Below are 18,321 nucleotides of genomic sequence, written 5' to 3' on the forward strand. Positions count from 1 at the left end.
TACAGTGCCTTCGGAAAGTATTCAGACCCCTTGACTTTTTCCACATTTTGTTATGTTACAGCCTTATTCTAAAATGGATGTAAAACAATATATATCCTCAGCAATCTACACACAAGCGCCTCCCTGGGATATGTGTGCATGTGGTGAATCATAGTGGGTCATGGTAGTCTGACAGGGGTTAGAGCCTCCATCCTATCCCCCCCAGGGAGGCGCAGTAGCTGGGTCAGGGTATCACATTGAGGGCCTGTGGGGGCTGGTTGGGGACTATAGCGTGTGGAGGAAAGGGCTGAGGGGTCTGAGGTCTGGCAGTGTCAACTGGCATTAGTGGAGCGATAGGCCTGGGTCAGATCGAGGGGGAGGGGCAGAGGACCAATAGTAGTACCATCATCACTACCAGGGTCAGACCAGATGGAGAGAGGGGCACAGGACCAATAGCAGTACCATCATCACTACCAGGGTCAGACCAGATAGAGAGAGGGACACAGGACCAATAGTAGTACCATCATCACTATCAGGGTCAGACCAGATGGAGAGAGGGGCACAGGACCAATAGTAGTACCATCATCACTACCAAGGTCAGACCAGATGGAGAGAGGGGCACAGGACCAATAGCAGTACCATCATCACTACCAGGGTCAGACCAGATGGAGAGAGGGGCACAGGACCAATAGTAGTACCATCATCACTGGGGCAAGCAGCTGACTCACTCACACAAACTCTCTCATACACACGTGCAAGTACGTATATATGCACATGCACACACACACACACATGCATGCATAATGCACATAATACTCTGAGATACATGTTAACAAAACCATGCAAACAGACTCCTACACAAAATCGTTTACAACACACATTTATAGACAGATGTGACCCGCACAGAGAAAACAAACACTGACATGTCAACACACAAACTGCCAAACTCCCCACTGGTCTTCTCATTGGCTGTTATACTGCAATACTCCTCACTGGTCTCCTCATTGGCTGTTATACTGCCATACTCCATACTGGTCTTCTCATTGTCTGTTATACTGCCATACTCCCTACTGGTCTTCTCATTGGCTGTTATACTGCCATACTCCCTGCTGGTCTTCTCATTGGCTGTTATACAGCATTACTCCCCACTGGTCTTCTCATTGGCTGTTATACTGCCATTCTCCCTACTGGTCGTCTCATTGGCTGTTATATTGCCATACTCCCCACTGGTCTTCTCATTGGCTGTTATACTGCCATTCTCCCTACTGGTCTTCTCATTGGCTGTTATACTGCCATACTCCCTACTGGTCGTCTCATTGGCTGTTACACTGCCATACTCCCCACTGGTCTTCTCATTGGCTGTTATACTGCCATACTCCCCACTGGTCTTCTCATTGGCTGTTACACTGCCATACTCCCCACTGGTCTTCTCATTGGCTGTTATACTGCCATACTCCCCACTGGTCTTCTCATTGGCTGTTACACTGCCATACTCCCCACTGGTCTTCTCATTGGCTGTTACACTGCCATACTCCCCACTGGTCTTCCCTTCCCTGTTCATACTTCTAAAGTAGGGCATTTTGTATTAAGGTTATGGATTGCGGTGAGCATTTGATTCCCATTGCTGTGATTATATCGAGAGCCCGTTGTTTTATATCCTCTAAATGTCAGATTTGGGCTATTTACATCGGCACACAGTCAAATGGTTATTGATTGCAGCAATGAAAGATGGGGACGCTGAAACAAATTAACAACATGAAGGAAAGAGGAGGGGGAGGAGGGATGGAGGGATGGAGGGATGGAGGGATGGAGGGATGTAGGGATGGAGGGATGGAGGGATGGAGGGATGGAGGGATGGAGGGATGGAGGGATGGAGGGGTGGAGGGATGGAGGGATGGAGGGATGGAGGGATGGAGGGATGGAGGGATGGAGGGATGGAGGGATGGAGGGGGAGGAGGGATGGAGGGATGGAGGGATGGAGGGATGGAGGGATGGAGGGATGGTGGGAGAGGGAGGGAGAGATAGGGAGAGTGTATGTGTGTTTTTGTGTATGTGTGCTTGTGTTTGTGTGTGTATGCCTTTGTGCTTGTATATGTGCATATGTTTATGTGTGTATGTGTGTGTGTGTGTGGGTGTGGGTGTGTGTGCTTGTTTGTTGTTGTGTGTGTGTTTGTTCTCTCTCTCTCTCACACACATCTTCTCTGACTCTTCCTGCATTAAAGCATTTCCCCAGACGTGTCCTGGTGTAGATGAAGGCTGTGTGACGATAATAGAAATATTGAAGCTTGGGCATATAGGTTCTAGAACCCTCTTCCTTAATGGTCTCTCTCTCTCTCGCTCTCTCTCTCTCGTCTCTCTCTCTCTCTCTCTCTCTCTCTCCCTTTCTTTCTCTTTCCCTCCCTCTCTTTCTCTCCCTCCCTCCTTTCCTCCACCCCCAGGATCAGAGAAAGCCCCAGCACCCCCCCTCCCTGCCTCCCTCCCTCCCTGCTACATTAACTACAAACCTAATTTTCCCACAAAGAGAAGCCATGGGCTGAAAATTGGCTGGGACGAGTCATTAAACCCTCATCGCACCCTTCGCCTCACTCTCCTCCACCCATGACCCCCTTCCGCTATACAAATGACCCCCCCACCTGTGTCGGCGATGGCAGGTATCGTCCCACCGCCCGCTGAGAAATTATTGGGGCGATGAGGAGGGCTAATGCTACTGAATAGTGGTGTGTGTGTGTGGGGAGAGAGGATAGTTTTGTGTGTGTGTGTGTGTGTGTGTGTGTGTGCTTGCGTTGAGCTGGTAATTGTTGGTGACTGGTTAGGTATGAGAGCAAGATGCATGGTCGAGGCCAGGGGGGAGAGAGGGAGGTGGAGGTGAAGAGAGAGGGAGGGAGGAAGGGAGGGAGGGGGAGGTGAATAAAGAGGGAGGGAGGGAGGGAGGGAGGGAGGGAGGGAGGGAGGGAGGGAGGGAGGGAGGGAGGGAGGGAGGGAGGGAGGGAGGGAGGGAGGGGAAGGGAAGGGAAGGGAGGGGGGAGGTAATGAAAGAGGAATGGTAGGAGAGATAGAGAGAGAGAGAGAGAGAGAGAGAGAGAGAGAGAGAGAGAGAGAGAGGGAGGAGAAGAAGAAGAAAGAGGGTGGGAGGGAGGAGGGAGGGAGGAGGGAGGGAGGAGGGAGGGAGGAGGCAGACTGTGAACATGATGGATAAGGTGTGGCACCAGGGACCTGGCCCTCCACAATCAATGGCAGGAACCTGGCTGACTTTAGACGTGCTGCTCAAATGAGAAGGAATTATTTTAGGCATACCTGGGCGCCTGCCACAGAGTGGGTGGAGGAGGCATCCAATCATTACAAAGTAATGGGGGGCCACTACACTCTAACCCTGTCTCTGTTTACTTCTGTGTCTCTGTCTGGAAGAGTTTTGGGGCCCACATTTGACACACTTAAATCTCTTTCTAATGGAAATTAGGACATTGTTTCCGAGTGTACTGTAGTATCGGTTATCTGTTCTTACCTTTATGGTTGTGTTTGTCTTATCAACTGTATGGCAATGGTGTTTTCTGACTCCGGCTCGGAATCCTACAGCAACAGGTCCAACTGCATCGAGAACGGCCAAACAGAGCCACAGCTGCATCTGCAAAAGCTCTTCACACAGCTCCAACACTACAGTATAGGGTCACATTGGACTATCATGTATTTGAAGAGAGTGTGAGTAGGTTTGTTTCTCTGTCAGCAGCAGTCCCTAGCTCTGTGAGGGAGGACTTAAAGAGATGATGATGAGGGTGTTGAGATGGCAGTTAGGCTTCACACATCCCCAATAGCAATGATTCTTAGAACATTCATAACGTACTTTGTTCTGTTATGTATTCTAACTTTATGATCGCATTTGTCAAATGTTATCTCCGTATTGCATGTGTGGTATAATTGACTGCTTTCATACCTTGTGCAATACCAAGACAGATCCTAACAACTATGATGGATGGCAATGACATTTCCTGACTCTGGCTCTCAATCACTTCAACAGGTCTCTGTGTTGAGAATATCCAAGCCACAACTACAACTGTTACAAATCCACACAGCTCCAGACTAGTAGTCTTACTATTGCAGTATAGGGTCACTTTGGACCTTTATGTATTTGAAGAGAGCCGTTGCAGTATAGGGTCACTTTGGACCTTCATGTATTTGAAGAGAGCCGTTGCAGTATAGGGTCACTTTGGACCTTCATGTATTTGAAGAGAGCCGTTGCAGTATAGGGTCACTTTGGACCTTCATGTATTTGAAGAGAGCCGTTACAGTATAGGGTCACTTTGGACCTTTATGTATATGAAGAGAGCCGTTGCAGTATAGGGTCACTTTGGACCTTCATGTATATGAAGAGAGCCGTTGCAGTATAGGGTCACTTTGGACCTTCATGTATTTGAAGAGAGCCGTTGCAGTATAGGGTCACTTTGGACCTTCATGTATTTGAAGAGAGCCGTTGCAGTATAGGGTCACTTTGGACCTTCATGTATTTGAAGAGAGCCGTTACAGTATAGGGTCACTTTGGACCTTTATGTATATGAAGAGAGCCGTTACAGTATAGGGTCACTTTGGACCTTCATGTATTTGAAGAGAGCCGTTACAGTATAGGGTCACTTTGGACCTTCATGGATTTGAAGAGAGCCGGAGTAGGCTTGTTTTTCTGTCAGCAGCAGTCCCTAGCTCTGTGAGGGAGGATTTAAAGAGATGATGATGAGGGAGGTGAGATGGCAGTTAGACAGGCAGGCTTTGTCCTGGTAGATAGAGAGACCAGTAATGATGAGGGAGGTGAGATGGCAGTTAGACAGGCAGGCTTTGTCCTGGTAGATAGAGAGACCAGTAATGATGAAGGTGTTGAGATGGCAGTTAGAAAGGCAGGCTTTGTCCTGGTAGATAGAGAGACCAGTAATGATGAGGGTGTTGAGATGGCAGTTAGACAGGCAGGCTTTGTCCTGGTAGATAGAGAGACCAGTAATGATGAAGGTGTTGAGATGGCAGTTAGAAAGGCAGGCTTTGTCCTGGTAGATAGAGAGACCAGTAATGATGATGGAGGTGAGATGGCAGTTAGATAGGCAGGCTTTGTCCTGGTAGATAGAGAGACCAGTAATGATGAAGGTGTTGAGATGGCAGTTAGAAAGGCAGGCTTTGTCCTGGTAGATAGAGAGACCAGTAATGATGATGGAGGTGAGATGGCAGTTAGATAGGCAGGCTTTGTCCTGGTAGATAGAGAGACCAGTAAGGATGAGATTAGCTAAAACCTGTCACGGATGCTTGTAGCTCACATATTTAGTCAGTGGACAAAAACCAACTAAAGCGACTAAATATTTACCAAGGTTTTATTGGTTCTGTTAGCAGCGTATGCTACCAGGTCACCCGTGATACAAGTCATTATTCAACGTCCATCCATGTCTGAGGACGTCGGGAGATGACGTGGAAACCGGCCACTAGGGGCAACAGTGAGGGCTGTTACCTTCAAGTAGGTTTTGGTTTTGCTAGTGTGTTGTGGACAGGGATGGTGGATGGGCGTAAGCATCTGCCTCTGGTGTTTTGGACAACTTTCTATCGCTGGATTCGAACATGCAACCTTTGGCATCAGAGGCAGATGCTTAAACAAAAATCTCAAAAACAACTTTCTATTGCTAGATTTGAACATGCAACCTTTGGCACCAGAGGCAGATGCTTACCTTAACCATTCGTAGTTAATGCCTAACCTTACAATTTCTAAGTTAATGTCTAAACTTAACCCTAACCTTAAAAATTTGGAGTTAATGCCTAAACTTAACCTTAAACAACTTTGAAATGTAACGTTTTGAACAACTTTGAAATTTGACATTTGAGAAACATGGATGAACGTCTAATTCTGACGTGAGACTGTGAGAGCTTGTTGACGTATGTTCTCTAAGCATGGTCACAGGCAGACATATTCAGCTACAACCAACTCATAGAACTGAGGTGGGCAATGGAGGATACAGTATGTATGTAACCTCCAGTAGTCACACAGTATGTATGTAACCTCCAGTAGTCACATAGTATGTATGTAACCTCCAGTAGTAACACAGTGTGTATGTAACCTCCAGTAGTCACACAGTATGTATGTAACCTCCAGTAGTCCTACAGTATGTATGTAACCTCCAGTAGTCCTACAGTATGTATGTAACCTCCAGTAGTAACACAGTATGTATGTAACCTCCAGTAGTAACACAGTATGTATCTAACCTCCAGTAGTCATACAGTATGTTTATGTATTCTCCAGTAGTCATAGTAGTATGTAGTAGTATGTTACCTCCAGTAGGTTCAGAAAACGACTGTTGACAAGGGCGTTAAAACAGGCTTGACCCTTCATAGTATGGGGTAACCCTGATAATTGCTATATTACAAGGGTGGGTAATGTGGAGGTCAGGGGGGTGCAGGGATTTGTTCCAGTCCAGCACTCACACACTTGAGTCAACACATCCTATAATAGGACTACAGTATCCCTATTTCAATGTACACTGAACAAAAATATAAACGCAACATGTAAAGTGTTGTTCCCATGTTTCATGAGCTGAAATAAAAAGATCCCAGAAATATTCCATACGCACAAATAGCTTATTTCTCTAAAATGTTTGGCACAAATTTGTTTACATCCATGTTAGTGAGCATTTCTCCTTTGCCTAAAATAATCCATCCACCTGACAATTGTGGCATATCAAGAAGCTGATTAAACAGCATGATCATTACACCTTGTGCCAGGGACAATAAAAGGCCACTCTAAAATGTGCAGTTTTGTCACACAACACAGTTTTGTCACACAACACAATGTCCACTAGAGCTGTTGCCAGACAATTTAATATTCATCTCTCTACCATAAGCCACCTTCAACGTCGTTTTAGAGAATTTGGCAGTACGTCCAACCGGCCTCACAACCGCAGACCACGTGTATGGCGTTGTGGGGGCGATCGACGTGTACGACAGCGTGCTCCAGTTCCCGCCAATATCCAGCAACTTCGCACAGTCATTGAAGAGGAATGGGACAACATTCCACAGGCCACAATCAGCAGCCTGATCAACTCTATGCGAAGGAGATGTGTCACGCTGCATGAGGCAAATGGTGGTCACACCAGATATTGACTGGTTTTCTGATCCACGCCCCTACCTTACCTTTTTTGGGGGGGTATCTGTGACCAACAGATGCATATCTGTATTGCCATGTGAAACCCATAGATTAGGGGGTAACGAATGTATTTCAATTGACTGATTTCCTTATATGGACATCGCTGCAACTCCCCAACGTGCTCGGGAGAGACGAGGGTCGAGTCATGCGTCCTCCAAAACATAACCCGCCAAACCGCGCTCCTTAACTCCTGCCCACTTAACCCGGAAGCCATCCGCACCAATGTGTCGGCAGAAACACTGTTCAACTGATGACCGAAGTCAGCCTGCAGGCACCCGGCCCGCCAAGTAAAGCGCACCTGGCAAAACCCTCCCCTAACCCGGACAACGCTGGGCCAATTGTGCGCTGCCCTGTGGGACTCCCGGTCACGGCCGGTTGTGACACAGCCTGGGATTGAACCCGGTGCCTTGGACCGCTGCGCCACTCGGGAGGCCTGCGTTTATATTTTTGTTCAGTATATTTCCGCCTTGTCCACTATCAGTCTTCCATGTAGAATGCAATTCTAAACCTATTCAGAATGTTCTCCACAGAACTCCCCACCGTCCTGCTGCACTACTGTAGCTAAAGTATCAGATTGTTAACCACCATCGCCGTGCCGCCTCTGCTCTGCACTGCTTTCATCCATTGTGGCTCCGGTCAGCTAAACCCTTGTACAGTTACACACTGTTACACTCATAAACCTGTCAACTGGCACCCATGCGGGTCAACAGGGGGCTCTACAGAAGTGAATTGGCCACATCTTTTCCCACTTAATGAAAAAAGTGTTTCTTCTCATCGGGCTGGAGGGCGGCCGGAGGTGAATAAGATTATGGGTAATCCGGAGGTGAATGAGATTATTGGTAATGCTGTGCAGGACACACGGAGGGCGTCGACCCCTGGGAAAAGGCTTTTGGTGGTGGTTGAGTCATGGAGGAGGAGATGAAAGACCTCAGTTTCTCAGACACACACACACACATACACACAGACACATACACACACACTGGCACAGGCACACACACTAATATGAATACCGTAAACACTTTAAATTTAGAACAGTAACCAGGGTACTCGTAGTGTCCGTTAGCCGTGTTGAAGGCTGTCTTCCACTCGTCTCCTTCCCGTATCCGAACTAGGTGGTAGGCGTTCCGAAGGTCCAACTTAGAAAAGATGGTTGCCCCCTGGAGAGGCTCGAAAGCCGAGAAGAGCAGTGGTAGAGGGTAACGATTATTTACAGTGATGTCATTGAGGCCCGGTAGTCTTGTCCTAAACCTAACCCTTTTCCACAAAGAAGAAACCTGCGCCGGCAGGGGGGGGAGGACGAATGCTCCCAGCGGCCAGAGAGTCCTCAATGTACTCCTCCATGGCCTTGGTCTCAGGGCCAGACAGGGGATATAGCCGCCCACGAGGCGGTGTGGTGCCCGAGAGGAGGTCAATAGCGCAATCGTAGGGACGATGCGGAGGAAGGGAGGTGGTGCGAGCCTTGCTGAAAACCTCCAGGAGGTCCTCCAGGAGTACCAGCGTACTCGTACCTACTGATGAGCCTGGTCATTTACTGGACAGGTGGATATGTAATGCCCTGTAGCACCACAATACAGACAACTGTTGGAGCTCAGCCTGCATAATCGTTCCTTAGCATGCAGGAGTCGGGGACTTCCAGGGTTCTTCGGAGGCGAGAAAGCAGCCGTGGACGAGCGAGTGTGGCCGAGAACAGACCTCCTCTCCCTCCTGCGTTCCCGTAGGAGCCCATCAATCCTTATGGTTAAGGCTATGAGGGAGTTGAGGTCTAAGGGTAACTCCCGGGCTGCAAGCTTGTCTTTGATCTCTTCTGATAAACCAGGAGGAAGGTGTCGAACAGGGACTTCGGGTTCCAGGCACTCTCGGCGGCCAACGTGCGAAAGTCTACCGCATAGACTGCCACACTACGGGAGTCTTGACGTAGTACAAGTAGCTTTCGGGCCGCCTCTCTCCCGGACCGGAGATTCGAACACCTTCCTCACCTCCTCCACGAAATCCTCCAGATGAAGGCTAATGGCGGATTGTTGCTCCCAAACCGCCATAGCCCAGGTGAGCGCCCTTCCAGACATCAGCGTTATGAGATACGCTATCTTCTAATGATGCGAAGGAAACGAAGAGGGCTGCAGCTCAAAGATTAGGGAGCGCTGGGAGAGAAACGCCTGGCAGGTTCCAGGATCCCCAGCATAGCGCTCCGGAGGAGGTAAGCGGGGTTCTCGGGAAGCCGGGGCAGGCTGAACAAAATCCCCACTGGTAAGGGGATTACTGAGCATCCGGGAGGTTTCCGTTGTGGCATGCTGCCTGCTAGATAGTCCACAGAATTGCTCCAGTAATGATTTGAAACCCTGGTCATGACGTTCCGCCAAAGTATGGAGTCCTTCCGTAAGGTTCTGAAATAGCTCCTCATGTCTTCCAATGGTGGCTCCATGCAGGGAGACAGTGTTGCGGAGCTGGTCCGGGTCTGCTGGGTTAGTCAGGGCCAGTTCGTACTATAACAACACAGGATGAGACCCAGATGCAGACACAGGAGGCAGATGGTTTGAGTCTCTGATATTTATTAATAGACAAGGGGCAGGCAAGAGGCAGGTCGAGGACAGGCAGAAGTTCGTAAAACCAGGTCAGTGTCAGATAGGTACAGGACGGCAGGCAGGCTTGAGGTCAGGGCAGGCAGAATGGTATGGCAGGCGGGCTCAGGGTCAGAGCAGGCAGAAATGGTCGGAACCGGGAGGACTACAAAACAGGGACTAGAAAAACAGGAGTACGGAAAAAAACGCTGGTAGGCTTGACGAGACAAGACGAACTAGCAACAGACAAACAGAAAACACTGGTATAAATACGAAGGGGATAATGAGGGGAGATGGGAGACACCTGGTGGGGGGTGGAGACAAGCACAAGACAGGTAAAACAGATCAGGGTGTGACAGAGAGAGAGGTAGAGAGAGAGGTGGAGAGAGGTAGAGAGAGAGGTGGAGAGAGAGGTAGAGACAGAGGTAGAGAGAGAGATATTCAATATTCAATATTCTTATGGTCGGTCCAAACTAAGAATGGGTGATCTGCCCCTTCAAGCCAGTGCCTCCACTCCTGCAACGCCATCTTGACCGCAAGAAGCTCCTGATTACCAACGTCATAGTTCTTCTCAGCGGAATTCAGGCGATGAGAAAAGAAAGTGCAGGGGTGCAACTTTTGGTCCTGGGCTGAGAGAGGTGGAAAGAGAGGTGGAGAGAGAGAGAGGTGGAGAGAGAGAGAGGTAGAGAGAGAAGTGGAAAGAGAGGTGGAGAGAGAGAGAGGTAGAGAGAGAGGTAGAGAGAGAGTTGGAGAGAGAGAGAGAGAGGTGGAGAGAGAGGTAGAGAGAGGTAGAGAGAGAGGTGGAGAGAGAGGTAGAGGTAGGAGAGAGGTAGAGAGAGAGGTGGAGAGAGAGGTGGAGAGAGCGGTGGAGAGAGAGGTGGAGACAGAGGTGGAGAGAGGTAGAGAGAGAGGTAGAGAGAGAGGTAGAGAGAGAGGTAGAGAGAGGTAGAGAGAGAGGTGGAGAGAGAGGTGGAGACAGAGGTGGAGAGAGGTGGAGAGAGAGGTGGAGAGAGGTGGAGAGAGATGTGGAGAGAGAACTGGAGAGAGAGGTGGAGAGGCTTTGCCTTTATATCAGATCACAAGTGGCTCTCAGATGGGCTCTGCAGTGCCTCAGTAAATAACAGCCTCTCCCGAACATGCGCGCGCACACACACACACACGGTAGACAGCAAAAGCTATTTTTTGTCCTCGTCCAATGAACTGGGTGAGAGGATTAAGTTGTAATTGAATTGGGGCGTTTGCGGTTCACTAATACAGCCTTGCCGATGTGATACTCCACTACAGAAAACTGGATTATCTAACGGAAAACTGCTTTTTAACCCCAGGTCAACATGTATATTGGAATGGGAGAGGGACCACAGAGAGTATAGTCTGCACAACATCAAGACATCCAAAGGGGGCCAAAACCACTATTACTGTAACGTATTACTGTATAATTCATTTAATTAAGTGTCATTCAGTCCCACATACATACACTATACAGCCTCAGTCATCAAAGTGAATGTTAGAAATGAGTCTAGTACAGAGTCAATGCATTGTGCCATTGGGACCTGCAATGCTGTATTGCTGAGAGGGAAGAATTCCCCCAGAACTGTACTGTTGCCAAGTCTCTCTCTCTTTCTTTCTCTTTCTTTTTCTCTCTCTCGCTCTCTTTCTTTGACTGTGATGTCTCTCTCTCTCTCTCTCTCTCGCTCTCGCTCTCGCTCTCTCGTTCTCGTTCTCGCGCTCTCTCTCTCTCTCTCTCTCTCTCTCTCTCTCTCTCTCTCTCTCTCTCTCTCTCTCTCTCTCTCTCTCTCTGTAACCCCCCCCCCACCCCCTCTCTTTCTCCCTCCAACTCCCTTCCGCCCTGTCTCTCTCTGGGTAAAATAAATTACTTCTGCCAAGAGCTGTGGTCCTGCTTGGGGAGTGACACGGCCACAGATAGTCTGCCTATTGTCCCCCTTGGCAGCCTCTCCGCTGAGGAATTCTGGGCCATCAAATGGACGTCCTCTCTCCCTCTTTCCCCTCTCCAACCCAGTGTGTGAACACTTGGATGTGACAGCTCAATGCTTACACTACCACCGTAGGGGCTGCAGAAGAGAGAGAGAGAGAGAGCGAGAGAGATACAGAGGGAGAGAGAGAGAGATAAAGTGGGAGAGAGAGAGAGTTGCAGAGGGAGAGAGAGAGAGATACAGAGGGAGAGAGAGAGAGAAACAGAGAGAGACACACAGAGAGAGAGAGAGATACAGAGAGAGAGATACAGAGAGAGAGATACAGAGAGAGAGAGAGAGAGACAGAGACAGAGACAGAGAGAGACAGAGAAAGAGAGAGAGAGAGAGAGAGAGAGAGAGAGAGAGAGAGAGAGAGAGAGAGAGAGAGAGAGAGAGAGAGGGTGAGATAGGTAGGAAGAAAGAGTATGTCTAGAGACCTCTACAATGGGACAGAAAGAGATCAGTTTGCAGTGAGTCAGCGTGAATACTGATACCAGTTCTACTGTTGTCAGACCACTCTTCAGTTTAGTAAATCCATGTCCATGTTCACTATATCCTATTTGGGGTGACATGGTTATCTTACTCTTGAGATATAAGGGGTTCATTAAGCTGAAACTTTACGAATGTCGCGGAGGTGGAATGTATGGAGCTGAGATGATTCCCTGTTCCTGATGAGAAAGAAGAATGTCTGTGCTAGACAAATATTTCGAAACATTCTATGATTGCGCAACCTCTGCACACAAATGATTCACAGGGTTGAACCCCACCTCACCAAGCCCCATTCTCTATTGTGATTGGAGGATGGATAGGTAGATCAGACCGATAGAGTGTCTGATTGGTTAGATTGGTGCATGTCCGTGGCTATTCCTCTGTCCTCTCCTAGCAGTCTCCTCTCCTGTCTGTCTGTCTGTCTGTCTGTCTGTCTGTCTGTCTGTCTGTCTGTAGCTGTGTGCTAGATTGGAATAGGAGGATTGTCTATATCTCTCTCCTCTCACTACTGTGTAATCTGTAAGCCCCTCCTCTACCCTGCCACAATACAACACACCCCTCAGGGGCTCAATAAGCACTTATTACTGACGCCCCGCTTCACCCTGTGAGCTCTGAGCTGGTTGTAGAAGCTAGTTGTAGGGAGTACACACCCACACACACAGACACACACACCCACACACACAGACACACACACACACACACCCGCACAGACACACACAGACACACACAGACACACACACACACATACACACACACCCGCACAGACACACATACACACCCACACACACACATACACACACACACACCCGCACAGACACACACATACACACACACACCCGCACAGACACACATACACACACACCCGCACAGACACACATACACACACAGACACACACACATACATACACACACAGACACACACACATACACACACAGACACACACACACACACACACACACACACTCTCCCCTGGTATCCTAATCTAATGAACTGATCTGGAGAGAGTTTGATCATAGGCCAGGTGGCCTCTCCACAGTTAGATCCTCATGTCTTCCTCCCAAATGGCACACTGTTTCCCATATAGTGCACTACGTTAGACCAGGGCCCGTAGTGCTCAGGTCAAAAGTAGTGCAACATGAAGTGAATAGGGTGCCGTTCGGGACACGGACCATTTCTGTGCTCTCTGTGAACACACAGGACAACCAAGGAGTGGATGTGGGAGGACGGCTCATAACAATGTCCGGAACGGAGCGAATGGAATGGAATCATGTGTTTGATGTATATGACACCATTCCACCTATTCCGCTCCAGTCGTTACCACGAGCCCGTCCTCCCCAATGAAGGTGCCACCAACCTCCTGTGCTATAATGTTGGCCTCTATGTTTAGCAGTGGTGACTAAAAGCTAAAACCCAGAACTCAATAAGGGCCTGATGAGATGTCATTGTGGAGATAAAGTGGAGAAGACTGAAGATGAGTGTGTGTTTGTTTGCGTGGGTGTGCATTGTGTGTGTGTGCATGTGTTGGTGCAGCCATGTGCCTGTGTGTGTGTGTGTGTGTGTGTGTGTGTGTATGCCAGAATCTACTCGTATGCAGCCAACTCTCTCTCTCTGTGTTAATGACTCTCTCTCTGTGTTAATGACTCTCTCTCTATGTTAATGACTCTCTCTGTGTTAATGACTCTCTGTGTTAATGACTCTCTCTCTGTGTTAATGACTGTCTCTCTGTGTTAATGACTCTCTCTCTGTGTTAATGACTCTCTGTGTTAATGACTCTCTCTGTTTTAATGACTGTCTCTCTGTGTGAATGACTCTCTGTGTGTTAATGACTCTCTCTGTGTTAATGACTCTCTCTCTGTGTTAATGACTCTCTCTGTGTGTTAATGACTCTCTGTGTGTTAATGACTCTCTCTGTGTTAATGACTCTCTCTCTGTGTTAATGACTCTCTCTGTGTTAATGACTCTCTCAGTGTTAATGACTCTCTCTCTGTGTTAATGACTCTCTCTGTGTTAATGACTCTCTCTCTGTGTGTTAATGACTCTATCTCTGTGTTAACGACTCTCTCTCTGTGTTAATGACTCTCTCTCTGTGTTAATGACTCTCTCTCTGTGTTAATGACTCTCTCTCTCTGTTAATGACTCTCTCTGTGTGTGTTAATGACTCTCTCTATGTGTTAATAACTCTCTCTGTGTTAATGACTCTCTCTGTGTTAATGACTCTCTCTCTGTGTTAATGACTCTCTCTCCCTGTTAATGACTCTCTCTCTCTGTGTTAATGACTCTCTCTGTGTTAATGACTCTCTCTCTCTCTCTGTGTTAATGACTCTCTTTCTCTATCTGTTAATGACTCTCTCTCTGTGTTAATGACTCTCTCTCTCTGTGTTAATGACTCTGTGTTAATGACTCTCTGTCTGTGTGAATGACTCTCTCTCTCTGTGTTAATGGCTCTCTCTCTGTGTTAATGACTCTCTCTGTGTTAATGGCTGTCTCTTTGTGTTAATGACTCTCTCTGTGTTAATGACTCTCTCTGTGTTAATGGCTGTCTCTTTGTGTTAATGACTCTCTCTGTGTTAATGGCTGTCTCTTTGTGTTAATGACTCTCTCTGTGTTAATGACTCTCTGTGTTAATGGCTGTCTCTTTGTGTTAATGACTCTCTCTGTGTTAATGACTCTCTCTCTCTCTGTGTTAATGACTCTCTCTCTGTGTTAATGACTCTCTCTCTGTGTTAATGACTCTCTCTCTCTCTCTCTGTGTTGTAGAAGCTAGTTATAGGGAGTACACACCCACACACACGTGCATGCATACACGCACACACACACACACACACACACACACACAGACACACAAGCACACACCCCCCCTCCATTCCACCCCCCCTCCACCCTCTCACACTCCATTCCACCCCCCCTCCACCCTCTTGCACTCCATTCCACCCTCCCTCCACCCTCTCATACTCCATTCCATCCCCCCTCCACCCTCTCACACTCCATTCCACCCCCTCCACCCTTTCACACTCCATTCCACCCCCCTCCACCCTTTCACACTCCATTACACCCTCCCTCCACCCTCCCACCCTCCATTCCACCCCCCTCCACCCTCTCACACTCCATTCCACCCCCCTCGACCCTCTCACACTCCATTCCACCCCCCTCCACCCTCTCACACACCATTCCACCCCCCCTCCACCCTCTCACACTCCATTCCACCCCCTCAACCCTTTCACACTCATTGTTATTCCTCATTTTCTTTATTACCAGTGATGTCATCCACCATGTGGGCACAGCCATCACTAATACTACCAAAGACCTGTAATATCAGAGGTAATGTGATGACATCAGTCAAACCTTCTGTAAAGGTCAATGAACTTCATTTGAATTTATTTCATAAAATGTCGGGGGGATCGTGGAGAGCTGGTCCTGTAGGTCAATGCCTTTGAGGAATCATTTTCTCTCAAGTGTTTACCGCCTCTCCAAGCTCTGCCATTGTCAAGGGTCAGGTCTGGAGCTCTCCACAGTGACATTAACAGCTCCCTCTCTCTCTCTCTCTCTCTCTCTCTCTCTCTCTCTCTCTCTCTCTCTGGTAAATGAGAAAGATACCTCTCTAAAGCTCTGCAGTGTTTTATTGTTGAATGACATTGAATTCGCTTTGTAAATAAGTTGAATTGTGAGATTTTATTTTTATCAATATGTTTCTCTCTCTCTCCCTGCAGTTTGCCCTGGAACGGAGAACAAGTTGAGCACGTTGTCAGACCTGGACCAGCAGTACCGCACCCTGAAGAAGCATTATGAGAACTGTGAGGTGGTCATGGGCAACCTGGAGATCACCAGTATCGACCGTAACCGCAACCTCTCCTTCCTCAAGGTGAGTCCAGCTTGACCGCATGCTGCTGATAGACCATGGATTGTTGTTGGTCAAAAATGAACGGTAGACATGAAGCGACCTGTTGCAGTGTGAAAAAGTCATGAATGATGTGTTTATTTCTCATCTATTGGCTGTTTATAAATCAATTGTTTTTCATTTCAGCACTAGATATTTTAGCACATATTGTTATCATTGGTAAACTGCATAAAAGGATCTTAGGGCTGCACATGGGGAGAGAGGAGAGGACCTGGTGCGAGGATAGAGGATGCCTGGAATAAAATAATAAAAAAACAAGCATATATATATATATATTTTTTAATGAACGTAAAGCTTCCCTACTAGGCCCATCTTGGCACAGCACGGGCCCTCTCCTCTCTCCCCAGTGTGCCCAACTTCCCTCTCCCCCACCTCCCCCGTCTCCAACCCGCCCGGGCCCCCATGCTGTTTAATGATCTGAGGTGTGCCACTAATTACCGCGCTCCGGCGTCTGGGAAAATGAAAACCATAAACAGTTCCATCAGGCATTGCATCATTAGCGCAACAATTAGGCATCTGGGGGATTGATAAGGGGTATCTGGAGGTATGCCGTTGCCGTGGAGACACCCGCTTTTATGGCCGCGCCAGTCCCCAGGGTGACGGGGTTGATGGCGATGTGACGATGGCGAAGGTGGTAGCGGGGTTAAGGATATCTCACTGTGCTGCTAAGTACCACCTGACCCGTACGACCACCGACAGTACACTGACTCCTCGCGTTTCAGGGGAAACTGCCAGAGGATGACGGATGAGAAAGGTTTTCACATCCTATCAGAGCTAACCGCTTGAGATTATAAAAAATATACACTACTGTTCAGAATTTTGGGGTCACTTAGAAATGTCCTTGTTATCGAAAGAAAAGCAATTTTTTTGTCCATTAAAATAACATCAAATTGATCAGAAATACGGTGTAGACATTGTTAATGTTGTAAATGGCTATTGTAGCTGGAAACGGCAGATTTTTTATGGAATATCTACATAGGCGTACAGAGGCCCATTATCAGCAACCATCAGTCCTGTGTTCCAATGGCACATTGTGTTTGCTAATCCAAGTTTATCATTTTAAATGCACACACTCAGAAATAGAGAGAGAAACACGGTCAAATCCATAAATGAGGCAACACTGGAAGAAAATATCTTGATTGAACCAGCCCTCCTCTCTCTCCTGTGCATTGCTAATGATTACTGATGAAGTGTCTCAGAGTGGTTACAGCCAGACCAGATAGGATAGGAAGTGATGACGGTTATGACCACGATAATGACTTCCATGACGATGACTTCCATGACGATGATGATGATGACGATGATGACAATGATGACGACTTCCATGACGATAATGACGATGATGACGATGACTTCCATGACGATGATGACGACTTCCACGACGATAATGACGATGATGACGATGATGACGATGATGACGATGATGATGATGACTTCCATGACGATGATGACGATGATGACGACTTCCATGACGATGATGACGATGATGATGATGACGATGATGCCGATGATGACGACTTCCATGATGATAATGACAATGATGACGATAATGACGATGATGACGATGATGATGACGATGACGACGATGACTTCCATGACGATGATGACGATGATGACGATGATGACGATGACAACAATGACTTCCATGACGATGATGACAATGATGACAATGATGACGACTTCCATGACGATGATGACGATGATGACGATGACGATGATGACGATGATGACGATGACGACTTCCATGACGATAATGACAATGATGACGATAATGACGATGATGACGATGATGACGACTTCCATGATGATGAAGACGATGACTTCCATGACGATGATGACGATGATAACGACTTCCATGACGATGATGACGATGATGACAATGATAATAATGACTATGATTCAATTTAACTTCTGACATTCATCCCCATCCCTCCATCCCTTCTTTCTTTCACCAAATCAAGAACAACGAACTGAATCCAGACTGTCTAGTGATTGGGGGAAGATGACTACAGGGAACTTAGTGATTGGAAGGGTTATTAGTGGTCAGTCAGACTGTAGGTTACACAGTGCCAACCTTTTATAAGGTTACACCTGCCAGTCACTGAGGGCAAAGAAACCCTGCTCGTTTGGGAGTTCAGATGCTTTCTTTAACCCCAGATTTGCTCAAGTCCCTTTGAGTCCTGTTCCTCTGCAGTGAAAGCTACTTAAAGAACAGTTTCGGCCCAACGGTCTTCATTAGGCTTGCCACACATTTGGTGACACAGAAGTTGGGC

The 18,321-nt window shown here is 47.7% G+C and overlaps 1 protein-coding gene across 1 annotated transcript in view; it reads left to right on the top strand.

Moving 5' to 3' along the window:
• The first annotated feature begins 15,874 nt into the window (after positions 1 to 15,874).
• Positions 15,875 to 18,321, top strand: part of LOC121562370 (receptor tyrosine-protein kinase erbB-4-like) — a 184,752-nt gene continuing 182,305 nt past the window's right edge. The window contains exon 1 of the mRNA XM_045223179.1: positions 15,875 to 16,012. Within this exon, the coding sequence (XP_045079114.1) occupies positions 15,956 to 16,012 (57 nt within the window). The 5' untranslated portion in view covers positions 15,875 to 15,955. The remainder of the gene's footprint in view (positions 16,013 to 18,321) is intronic.

Source organism: Coregonus clupeaformis, chromosome 10, assembly GCF_020615455.1.
Source record: "Coregonus clupeaformis isolate EN_2021a chromosome 10, ASM2061545v1, whole genome shotgun sequence".
NCBI classification, from domain to species: domain Eukaryota; kingdom Metazoa; phylum Chordata; class Actinopteri; order Salmoniformes; family Salmonidae; genus Coregonus; species Coregonus clupeaformis.